This window comes from Amblyomma maculatum, chromosome 2, assembly GCF_055883805.1.
Source record: "Amblyomma maculatum isolate TAMU_Amacu chromosome 2, ASM5588380v1, whole genome shotgun sequence".
Taxonomy (NCBI): domain Eukaryota; kingdom Metazoa; phylum Arthropoda; class Arachnida; order Ixodida; family Ixodidae; genus Amblyomma; species Amblyomma maculatum.
In genome coordinates, this window is record NC_139345.1 from 3,833,750 (window position 1) to 3,846,604 (window position 12,855).

The following is a 12,855-nucleotide window of genomic DNA, read 5'->3' on the forward strand; positions in this document are numbered from 1 at the left end:
CTTCCTGTTCACGCTGTTTAAATTAACAATGGACGCCTACTTCAACAACCGCCGCATTTGATTAACTGCGCTAATCTTTTTTTTTTTTTTCTTTTCCCAAGGACGCCGTCAGGGCTGTCGCTGAGCCTTTGAGAGTGGTTGACCTGCAAATAAAATTATTGGGCTTACACAAAGGAGCACTTTTATTTCTGAGCAAAATATGTACATGCAGAGTAGATAAACTGGTTGTGGATAATGGAAGTATCCACTGTTCAGTGAAAACTATCTTATAGAGCTTTCCATTCAACTTTGCATCATTTGTACTTTTTCACAAAATATGTTTTGTTAAGAGTAACCCCAAGCGGTCACTGTTTTTACTCTTTTCCTCTCTCCAAAATCATCCCTGCTTCTTTTATGCTCAAAACTGCGCCGAACTGGAACAACCCCTCCTTGGTCGTCTCTATCGAGGTTCCTCACACATCCAAGGATGCTTGTCTTCATGTGCTGTAACTACATTTTTTTTTTTTTAATTTTTGTCCTCCCACTCAGTGTAACGCCTGAGCAGCCTTGAAAGTAATACAATCAAATGGCTGTGTAGGCGGACATGCCGGGCTTATCTTTGTTAACTGCATATTTCGCAGCCACAAATTTCGGCTCGCGGACGTCCGAAGGCCCCGACGTATCGCACGCGCGCGCGCCGGCCTCCGCGACGTTACGTCGGCTCACACTTGCGACTCGCGAAGGACGCGCGACCGGCAGTCGCATGCGACCAGACAGTAAGCGACGTTCACGCTTCACAAAAAGGGGTAGTGTACAGTATTTCTAGGAAATGTAAGAAGGTTTACCTTGAACAGTCGGGCCGTTGTATCAACGACCGACTACGAGGGCATAATTTGTCATTACGTACCGGCACTGGCTCTCACCTACCGGCTCACATTACCGAATGTGGAAAAGAAAAATTGTGTAAGTGCCAGTCTCCGAGGAACTAGCGTCTTGTGTAGGAGCTCTGACACGCTTGCGCGGGAGCTGGTCGAGGCATATCAAATCAAGAGATGTATAGAGTACGTGATTGTGTCAGTATGCCATCCGTGGCAATTTTATAATAAAGAGATTATTTTTTTTTTTATATGTAACAAAGCGAGATGAGATTCCAGTGCCTCTTTTATATGAATTCTTGCCCGTACACGTGCTTCTGATTTCATCCTATCTCAATCTTTTAGTATTTAAGGCGTCCTCGGTGTTCCGAATAAATCAGTTGCAAGTAGCGCCCTGTCCTGTCTCTCTTGTCTGATTGTGGTGCCTCTGTTGCGCTTTACATAAGTTTACGAATATATATATATATATATATATACAACAACGAGCAATGTATACGTTATTGCGTAACAGTTGTAAACCGGTGCATTCTTGTTACACGTTTCCGAGGTTACTGACAAGACACAATATGCCGTAATATGAGGAGATTACGGTATAGTATTACAAATTCTTCGTGATTATCGGCCTGGTACAAACGGCGCCACCTGGTCACATTTATATTTTTGCTCTTCATTGGTGATGAAACAGTCGCAGCGTTCAGTCCATTGAAGCATATGCAGTAAGAATTTCACTGGAAACGGGAAGGCAAAAGAAGAGATTCATACATGCATCCTGTAACTCCAGCACATTATCCAGTCAGCATGCAAGCGCATCTGGTTGAAGTGAAGGCCGGCCCTTTCACGTGAGTCACGGTCTTTGCAGCAACAGAATTAGCGCTGTAGTCTGGGTGCACGGACCCAGGAGGCATTGTCCGCCTTAATGGTAAACTATACTTCCTCTCACAAGATATCTGCAGCACTGCGAAAGGCAGAGGAGCCCTTGCAATTGTGCTCCAAAGTGCCTCTCGCCCCCGCTCATTATAATAGAGAATTGTACTCCTACTGCCACCCCCGCCAATTTGGCAGGCGAGACGTTCTAAGGAGCACAATTGCATATTGTAGTGCGCGTGATCATGATTGGACCGGGGTGCCTCTGCCTTTCATAGTGCTGCACACATCTTGTAAGACGAAGTATTGTTATCGGCTCACTGAGAGCAATAGGCATGTGCTGGACCAACACCTTCGTGACTCATTTCTCCGAAGCCTTATTCAAAGCAAGAATTTTTTTTTTCTTGCAAAGGGGACGGTTTCTCAATCGTAGTAATTCACTGTACTATGCTCCTGAATGTTCCTCCCGGTTTCCGTCAACAGTTCTTTCACACTGTCAACATGGCCGGAGTCAAAAAGCGTCATGCATAGTCCCAACCTTAGAAACAAGAAAATTAGTCCAAGGGCTGCCACAAAGAGCGCGGGTTCTGTTGACGTGCTTGCGGCCAGCTTTACTATAGATTTATCCCATCGCCATAAACTAACACTTTTTCAGAATCCATCCCGCCTTGACGTTTGTGTGTCATTATTCTTCCAAGGGAAGACATGTAAAGTGCCAACCATTGTTATCATAGACCACCGCCAAAAACCTTATTTTGGCACCGTGTGCTGCACGTGTATTGATATGTAACGAAGCCGGAAGGAGGTTTCCAGGAATCAGAGTCTCCTCTGCGTTTTGAGTTTGCCTACGCTTTTATCTTACCATTGTTCTCTCAACTGTTACCTTTGTTCTACCTGCTAACAATTAAATATTTTGTATATTATCCGCACTCTTTGAATTCCTTTTGATTCACCAATGCACCCACACACGTGAACCCTACACGGGCAGACCAACCCAATAAATTATTTCGTCAAACGCTGAGGTCAGGTGCTGGCGTAAAGCAGCCCCTGTGCCTCCACGGCTTGCGCATGGCAGCCGTTGGGCAGAGCAGTTTGTGACAATTGTCTTATTCTAACCCATTCATTCCTCGAAATATCATTGATTAGAATAGTTTTCCATATGAAGTATACTTCACTGGACTGACTCGATGTGATGGAAACGCGCCGTAATCTTTTTTTGTTTGGTCGTATATCCTGTTTAATTTATTTACCGATTATTTTTTCTTGTTGAACCTGTTCTTTCTGTTATGTATCGCGTGTAATAAAGTGACTCTACACCCACCTCCATGTTTTATATTCTCCCCGCGTGGAGTAATTAAAAAATTAATAGCATTATTGTTGCGGTAAAAGTCAATTGCAACGGAGATCTACGGAGGGACGCAAGTTCCTTAGATAGTTCATCCAGCGTGACCTGGCTTTTGAGGTCCTGCGAATAAACTGTTCTGGAGGATTATGTATTTTTGAGTTCCATCTATATGCTGGAGAATGCCTTTAGTCTACTCCGGACCGTGTCAAAACTTGTTTGACAGCCTTAAACATAGGTGAGCTGAAAAGCTGCCAAGCATGGTCTAAAAGGTGAGTGAAAAAAAAAAAAAAAAAAAGGAGTGCTTTTGAAGAAGCTTGGACATAGCAGAGAGGACCTTTCTTTCGGCCCAGGCAGACTGCAAAGCGGCGCAGGGGTACGGAAGTTTGAGAAGGGATTAGCCTGACCACCGACCATTCCTTCCACGACGGTCGCTGCACAAGGTCGCGGTGAACAGCGGAACGGAGAATGTCGGGGCGGGGCTGAAACTACGCCCTGAGGCTACTCGGCCACAGAAGGAAACGGGAGGTTTTTCTTGGGCGAAAACAGGAGACATTTCCCTTCCCTCGTTCTCCACTCTGCGGTCGCACCCTGTCTCCGGGCGGGCCCGGTTCCCGATGGTGGTGGAGATAGCGCGCGAAGACACATTCTCCGCGCCTTTCTCTTCCCTTTGTGCAGGGGCTCGTAGAGAGAAAATAGCGCCCGCTGTCCGCCTCTTTCCCAGCAGTTGTGCTAGCCTTTGTATGTGCGGGTGTCTTATACTCTTTCTTCCTTGGTTCCTTTCAACAAGACGTCGAGGAACAAGCCGTGGCTCATTGTTAGCGAAAAATAGGAAACGGGTTTCTCGTCAAACTGGCTGTGGCTAAATCAGAAAGGTCGTGCCATTGGTCTCTTTTGAACTCTCACAAACGCGTGGCGCATGCGCTGTGTAACGTGCCACAAAGTAACTTACACCCCAAGCTTATTTTTAGAATTAATAATCGGAATTCCGGAAAAGCAGCTCGGTGAAACCTACACAGGGAAGAATGAGGCTGCGTGCACGCGATCACTAAATGGCTTCACAGGCACGTGTCTCGCTCGGAGAGCGACCCGTGGCTATCTTTCAGCTGCCGAACAATGTAAAGAAAGCCATTTTGCAGTCTTTTCTTGTAACATGCATGCCACCTTTTGAAGCCTTTCTAGCTTTCAAATACTCGCTTTTGTGAAGGAGAAGAAAAAAAAAAAAAGAGCTCGCAGTGCTGGACGAACCGTGTAGATAATTAACGCGTGCAGTAATGTGTCTGGTTTTCAGATTTTTGGCTCGATTTTACACTTGCGCCACATCACTGTTCTTTTTGATGACTTTTCCTTTCATGCTTGTAATCATCTAATCTGTGAGTGCTTTGAGGTGAATGATCTGTACACTGCATTGAGGCTTGCAATAAATAACCGAGAGGTGTAATCGGCGGCGTTTTCCTTTGTTTTCTATTCCGCGTGTGTTTCAGCCAAACCCTGGAATTCGATTTTGAATAAGACAATTTTTGTTTTGAGACTCACTGATGGCATTGCCTCGGTAACTCAAGGGACGAATTGCAAAGGATGATCAGTGACCTAGACACACAACAGCAGAACAGGTCTAAAAATTTGTGTGCAGAAAATGAAATCATTGTTCAACACCCTCGGAAGGCAGCAGCAGTTTACGGTAGGTAGCGAGGAGCTGGGAACGATAAGGTAATGGTTCTACTTAGGTCAGGTACACGGACCACGAGACTGGAATGACGAAAACAAGATTGAGGCGATGCACGTGGTGTTATCAAATCGTGAGTGGCAGGTTACCAATATCCCTCAAGAGTAAAGTATATAACAGCTGTATTTTACCGGTATTTACTTATGAAAGAGAGCGGAAACGTGGATGCCAACAAAAAGGGTAAGTTATACTGAAGTCAAAGGAAAATGACAGTTGCAACTTGAGAGGCAGGAATCGTATAGATTGGGCCAGGGAAAAAACGCGAGCGATCAAGAAGAAATAGGCATAGGCAGGACACGTAATTTAGCCGATTTAAGTTCACGGTTTAGCTATGGCGAAACTTTCTACCTAAAAGCGAAGTAATGGCTCATATTTAATCCGTAGCTGTTCTTCGGAATCAGCTGACCGCTGAATGCTGCAGTGCAAGACGTTTCTGGACCACAGTGCAGGAATGAGCTACGAATATTCAGAAATGCCCGCTGCCAACGATATCTTTTCCCTGAAGTTGAACCTGAGATCAAAAATTGCTTGGAAGGCGTTGTCTACTGAAAAGATTTCTCGATTCCAACTGTGACATGATAAGTTTCTGTTCACGCCAACTGCGCTGACACATCGTGACATCAGGTGTGCCTCGTTAAAACGAGGCACACCTGATGTTTCTGGATATGCTGCGAAGTGATTTATGTGGAAGGCATGCGCCGTTTGTGTGACTGTGTGTTTCCGAACATTTGCAAGTCACGCAAATAGGGCGCCGAAGCAATCGAGATGCCTTGCTGCCTGGACGCTCTGCCCATGCACGCATTTGTTCGCTAATTGCCTGCAACACGTATTTGTGTCTTCCTTGACAGGCCGACTTGTAAAAGATGAGTGTGCGCGATGCCATTGTCGAGGCACCAGGGTAACAATGACCAACAACTGGCGAGCCATTAGCCATATCGCGCATGCGGTGTTATACACGTGAAAAAAAGAAAAGAAGAGCGGGCAGCGGAGAAGGTTGGGCGGCATCCTTTGAATGGCGTACCAAGGGAGAGAAGCCCGCGGGGGTCGGCTTTCGGCGTTTTGCAAAGATGACAGCGTTCCAGCCGGCTTCGCTGCAGCGAGCGACAACAAAGGGTCCCTTTTCTTGGACTGCAAGCAGCGCGTGAGCACACTCGACGTTTGGCACTGCGCACGTTGGGACAATGACCACGAGGGGAGTGGGGACTCCAGTGACAAGAGGGGAAATACAGCATGATGAACGAGACCCATTCCCTTCCCGGGTTCCCCCATTCATGGCGATAAGAAACTGTGCTTCCCTCGCATACACCCTTTTGTATTCCTCCGTGAAGAGAGGAGGGGACGTGGGCCAATGGGAGGAGACAAGGACACCTGGCGAGAAAGGAGGAAACGGCCTTGCCTCTCCCGCCGATGCACACTGTGACAAACACTTCTCGTGCTCTGTGGCGGTAGTGTGTGTCGTGCAGTACCACGTTCAACAATGGAGCTCGGCCTTTTGACGAGCCCTACGCAGCAGCACCAGCAGCAGCATACCCTGCACCAAATGGCTGTCAGCGCTACGCTGCACCCGCAGCAGCAGCAACAACGCCAGCTGAACGGACCTCACGGCAGCGTCCCAGGTCGCGAACACATCAAGCGACCCATGAACGCGTTCATGGTCTGGTCGAGGGCGCAGCGGCGCAAGATAGCAACGGACAACCCCAAGATGCACAACTCTGAGATCTCCAAGCGGCTAGGCGCCGAGTGGAAGCAGCTGAACGAGGACGCGAAGCGACCTTTCATTGATGAGGCGAAACGGCTGCGGGAACAGCACATGCGTGACCACCCCGACTACAAGTACCGGCCGCGACGCAAGGCCAAGCCAGCGGCACCCAAGAAGCCGGACCAGCCTTACCCAATGGCGCCCATGACTCCGTACAGTTTGGAATCGTGCAGGGCCTACATCCAACAACAGCAGAATTTCGTCGCCCAGCAGAACCTTGCCGTCCAGCAGAACCTCGCCGCCCAGTTCCACGCGTCGCAGATGTCGCCGCAAATGTACGCTTCTCGAGATGCCCAGCAGGGTTCCCCTCATTCATCGAGTAACAGCCCACTACCGGGCACATACTCACCGTATCCGCCAGACGTGAAGCCGTTCGCCACGGCGCCTTACAAGGGCCCCACGGACATGGGGCCGGGTTCCCTGTACGCCGGACTGTATGGTGCGCCGCAGGCCGGCGTCCTCGGCTCCACGGCAGTGCCAGCTGGATACCCGAACTCGGCAGCAGCCGCTGCTTACATGTATAGCTGCGGACCTGGGTACGGTGCAACCCAAGACCAGCGCCGCAGTATCCCCGTCATCTTCTAGATGGTAAGTAGGCTCCTTTTCGACCGCTTTGCTGTGAACGGCGTCCTCCCCATAACGCCCCCAAAATTTTGCTGTAATATTCTAGCAGACGAACAGCATCGTTTTTTCCCGTGCGCATGTTTTCCGGGTGCCTTCACCTTTGGTGTTCATTCACATTATAAATCGTTCCTGCACTGAAGTTGATAACGACTTTCCATACCTGGAGAGATCTGCAACATCAACGAGTTGCTGCAGAACTAGCGCGCAATGGACACGGGCCCAATGTTTACTCATGACTTTGTTCTTTTTACAGGAGGACAAACTTGCCTTCCCAACGTGCCTTGGCCGCCCACCACAAGGGCCCCTGCGTAAAACATGTGATACTGGCGACCTGCGCCACTGGCCGTGCCGCTGTGAACTTTATCGTGACACAGCGCAAGCCTTTCCGGCCACGCGGTGGATTTTATGTATGCGGTTTGTGCAAAATCGCTGTTGTTTAGCTGACCTTGTTGATTATTTAGTCCTTGCCATTTTTTTTACTATTATCAGCGTCCTTTGAAGGGGCGAAACGGCATTCTCTGCGCAAGTCGTCGCACGCAAGACATCGAAACTCGCGACAAAGCCACGTGGCGTCAACTGATCACCTCATGAGCAAAGTTCCGCCTGCTTTTACTATGCATGCGCAAGCTCGGATTTGCTTCCTGCATGCCCATAGCAACGCTGGCAATATGCTGTTCGGTCCATTGTGAGAACGCGCCAAATTTCGCGCTCTTTTCCTTGCCACGACACGGCTAGATCAATATTTTGTTAAAGCCACTATACGAACACTGCTGCGGATGTATTGTTTCTATGTATCTCCTCTACTGAGAAACTAAAGTCTGTTTTGAAATTCATGAGTGTTTACAGAAGTTGTGTGTCGACACTGTGAGTGTAGTGTTGTGCTGGTCCAAAGCTTGGAAGCTTCGGAGCCGTGTGCGTGCGTGGTTTATTTCCTCCTACACTGGACTCCCAAAGATATCGGCAACCGCTTGATATTGGTGACAGTTTGGAAGTGTGCACATGGGGTTGCTGCTGCTGTTGAGAACCAAGAAGGCAAATGTACAGTCCTGTTGACTGCCTCCAACTGCGCCGCTATCACTGCTCACCACAGGTGGCAATAAATGAGCGGTTTGTCGGCCCCATATACGCCTCATGTGTTACTGCTTACTCGCAACTAGCGATGGCTGCAGGTCGCCTGATTACGTCATACACGTTCAGGTTATTTCTCACAATGCAGCATCGCGACTGACGCGCTTTGTTGGCACTCCTGTTGTTGCCGCGTGCGTACACTATTGGAGCTGGTCTTATCGCTCTAAGTGGACTTTCAACGTGCATCAGGTGGCACAAACTGAAAGTTGCATGTTGCTGCAAGGCTGTACACATATCTGCCCAGAAGCGCTCCCTCTTGTTTGCCTCGTGCTGCTTAGCATGCGCGTATGTTTGATATCAACGCAAGGACTGAACAGCCACCAGAGCGTTGCAAGAAGACATGCCGATCATTAATACGTACTTATAGCGTAAGCATCTTTCCTTAAACTCCAATTGGTTAGGCGATGTAGGAAAAACAAACATTTACGAAGGACACTTACGGCTACTAGTGTCCCGCGCCGGCCAAAATTACGGGGGTTGCTTGCAACTTTCTAAGCATATTTGCGAAAGCCTGCTAAGACGGTATACGGATATTGAAGGTTAGGTGTTTTCCCCCCTAGCAAATAAAGCCTATACGTGCGGCACACAGAGAATGAACTGCATTCTTATGATTCCCTTTTTCCAAGCCCTCTCTGAACCAAATGCGGTCACAGACATTGCGACAAGGCGATCGTACATAATTTCTCTTATACGGCACACTTGGCACGTGTGTCTTCCTTGCACGAGGGGCGTTCATAAAGTTAGTATTATCAGTACCGCAAGTTTCAAAGAAAACACGAGGGACTCCAAACTGACCGTACACCTGATATTTTAGCGTTATATAAAACTGTTCTATACAGCACCACAGACTATCTCTAAGGCATCAGACTACAAATGGCAGCATCCATCGGAAGCACTCTCACTGATCCGTTTTCTATATCTGAAAGGCCGCCATTCAAAGATTATTGCCGAGCTAATGAAAATGTTTTAAAATGATTCAGAAAATTTTGGCTCATTTAAACAAGCCGTCTATGGCTGGTGTATCAGAAATTGCGACGAGAGCGGGCACTCTAACGCTCGCTAACCGGTGGATAACTGTCGAATAAATAGTTGGCACAGGTTAATGTAGGTGCATATTTTGGGCTCACTATGTTTTTTTTTTTACAGCAAGCTACACAAGACCAACTTTGCCGCGCGCTTGCAAAAATCTTTTGGCTGAACCATGGCAACGCTAATCTTCACTTACAAAAATAATGACACACACGATCCGTTTTAGGCTACCAAATATTGCATCATCCTTGATATGTTGAATGAAGTATAAAGGCAAGCGAAAACCCGGATGTTCCATCCCAAGCGACGGCATGGGCTTGTGTCGCCCGGAATCTTCGTGGTCTCGATGGCACTTGCAGACCACCTTCCCTACCCCCAACTTTTCTTTCTAAATAAAGTGGTCAGCATCATATCAGCCGAACTGTACCCGCTGCGGAGCAAAGGCCTCCCCCATATTTATATAGTTAGCCCTGCCCTGTGCTAGTTCGATTCATTTGACACCCGAGAACTTCCTTAACCTCATCCACCCATCTAACTTTTTGCTACCCCCTGAGCTTTCCTTCGGTTTTCATCTCTTCGCACTACATATCCTTCTCATTCATACCTCTTGATTTTCATGAGCATGTCATTAACTCGAGTTATTTATCTGGCCCAGTTTGCACGCTTCGTCCCTTAACATTACAGCTACCACTTTCCGTTGTATATAAAATGGTGTTGTACTTCTTTCCATAATGACTCGACCTCACGCGAATTTCTTCCTATGCATTCGAAAATGGAAGAACGCTAACGTTGTCTTAATTCATAAGCAAGGAAAGGACTTGAAAAATTACAGACCAATCAGCTTACTATCTGTTATTTACTAAGGTAGTCGTAATAAAATCAGGGCAACCTTAGCCATCAGTCTACCCAAGAATCAAGCAGGTTTTCGGTAGAGTGCTTATAGTATCGATTATGTCCATACCATCAACAAGGCGATAGAGAAATGCTCGAAGATAACGAGCCTCTACACATAACCTTAGTGATTACGAGAAAGAATTTCACTTTGTCGAAACTTCCGCAGTTCAACAACGTTTCCACGTATACGCTAAGAAAGGAGTCTCCATATACGAATGCCGTTCTTAGCGTATACGGGTGTCAATTCAAACAGGCCAGATTTAGTGAAATAGCCACTCTGTGAGGACAGCGGTCGCTGAATTTAGCGGGTCGCCGCCAGTTTCCGGAGCCCTGCACCACGGCAGCTCTTTCTTCGTTCAATCCCTCCTTACTCCCTCGCCTGCTCGTTCGTTAACAATGAATTTTGCTATTCGTTTAACCATAAATCCCGTATACGATAAAGTTTATTCCCAGTTCGGGCATCCAGCCAGAAGTGTGAGTGGGACAGACACTGTACCTCTCTTTTGCACCTCCCTAAGAACTGCAAACGTATGGAGATTATGATGACCAAGACTTTATTGTTATCATTATAGTGAACTAGTTCACTGTAGTTATTATTTAATGTAGACAGGATGGGCAACCAGTCGACAGCGAGGCTCCCCAGACTGCCTCCTCCATGTTTCCCCTCTACGGTGCGCGATGTGCGTGATTACCTTCACTCCTCCACCGAGACACTCGCACAGGGGTGATTTCGGAGGCCATGCCCCACTACAGCTGAAACGCGGCGCTACGTACGCGCCTATCAACACATGTAGCCCTTGCTTCAAGGTCAAATTCTCCCGCCCGATGACCTTGGTGAAGCCTGGCGTAATGTATAGCTCTCGGTCTAAAATTTACGTAGCGGGTGCTCCGATCATTCATGCACTTGCTCACGCAGAACTTGGAGTGAAGAGTTATGCGTCCCAACGCGTAAATATATAGGGCCCTATTACGTAAGAACCTGCCCGGACATTTTACGCTGCCTGCTTCGCGCCGACTTTGTCACTCCAAGCCGGGCACACCATCCCGATGGTGCTTTGAAGAATATGGGACCTCTCCGTCGCCCCGTATCACAGGAATAGGCCTCAAGAGGTGTGGCCCGTAGCCAGCGGGGTATATTTCCGTAAGAGCGGATAGAAAATGAATTTATTGTTGTGGAGGTAGGTGGCTTGCACGAGGTGCCAGAGACGCCATGAATGGCGGACCCTGTAACGATACGTGGATTATGCGAATGAAGAGGCTTTCTCAGTTGGTCTTCCAGCATGGCGGACATCATGAATTCAATTCCTCTTCCGAATGTGCAGCGGGTAGGTGGTCGCAGTAGTCGGCTTGGGCGCCGACGTCAACCACATGGCGAGGTGGGTCAGGCTGGGTCAACCTTGCAACCCGATTGCAAGGTTGCTGGACAAGAGAAACGAGTTTACTAGGCAGAATCATTCTCAGTCTGCCAAAGTTTGACCGTCTGAACCCCCGAGATTTAACCTCGTCCGATTTAACCGAAATTGATGTCCAACTTAATATGACTGTGGCCGCTTCAGTGCTGATTCCAAATTTAGATGGGCCGTCACCAAAATTACTTCTCACATCTACCCTCGTTTAAGGGAGAGAAAATAAGATTTATTATTTTCCATAATTTTTTTTTCTCCTTTTGTCAAGCGCACCACTAATCTGAGGGTCGGCTACGAGCATGAGTTCTAGAGCGCTAGTTTACTGCACAGATTCAGCGAGTTTGGGGTGATGCCGCAATCGAACCTTGGCATTACCGTTACAGCATGTGTTGCGACATGGTGCTTACCACGTGACTTCATGCATACCACCCCGCAGGGGGCACCTGTTAAAGCAGGTGTTTGTGTGTTTTGTGCGACACCACGGACCCCGAGCACCCACGCTTAGCCGTGCGTGGCATCGTCGTGTCTGGGGAAAAGGGGATCCTGGTGGTTGAGCCGATGCCGAGTGTTTGGACCTTTAAGGCCCCTCGGCGGAGGCAACACACCACTTTGGCCCACGCTTCCCACAGACGGCACCTCCGGGCTGACCCACCCGGGGGAAATCGGCAGTCGCCTTTTCCTGTCCTCCCCTCCATCTTTCACTTTCCTATCCTCTCTCTTACAACTGTCCTGTCTTCTCTTACCTTCTTCGTTTCTTCCTGCTTCCAGGCGGCGAGGGTTAACCTTGTGTGGCTAACCACCCTGCGTTATGCCATATTTGGTTATAGTCGGGGTGTACGGCTGGCGCGGGCAGGTCTGCTTTGCGAGTTCCTGTCCCGTCCCCTCGTTGGGCTCGATGGTGGGTGGCCGCCACCCCGGCTGAACAAAAACTTACTGCATGGCTTCTTCTTTGCTCTCCAATGATCGTTCCCGAAAAAGGGGACGGACCGATGAAACTGCAAACTTCTTTCTAAAGAATGCAAACAGATTCCCACGCTTCCACGTGGTGCACAGTGAAGACCCTCAAAAAACAGCTAGGCAAGTATCTCCTTTTGTCGTGACCAAGACATTGACTGAAGCAATAGGCCAAGGATACAATGTCAAAAAACTTCCAAATGGCGACCTACTCTTGGAAATTATGTACCATCATCAAAATGAAAAACTTCCTACAGTAACCAGCTTTGGGGAAT

At 48.2% G+C, this 12,855-nt stretch overlaps 1 protein-coding gene across 1 annotated transcript; it reads left to right on the forward strand.

Moving 5' to 3' along the window:
- Positions 1–5,570: 5,570 nt before the first annotated feature.
- Positions 5,571–8,283, forward strand: LOC146197860 (uncharacterized). Its single transcript, XM_084593121.1, has 2 exons — positions 5,571–7,133; positions 7,423–8,283. Exon 1 carries the CDS (start codon positions 6,264–6,266, stop codon positions 7,128–7,130), a length of 867 nt encoding a protein of 288 aa, XP_084449247.1. The 5' UTR covers positions 5,571–6,263; the 3' UTR covers positions 7,131–7,133; positions 7,423–8,283.
- Positions 8,284–12,855: the final 4,572 nt, after the last annotated feature.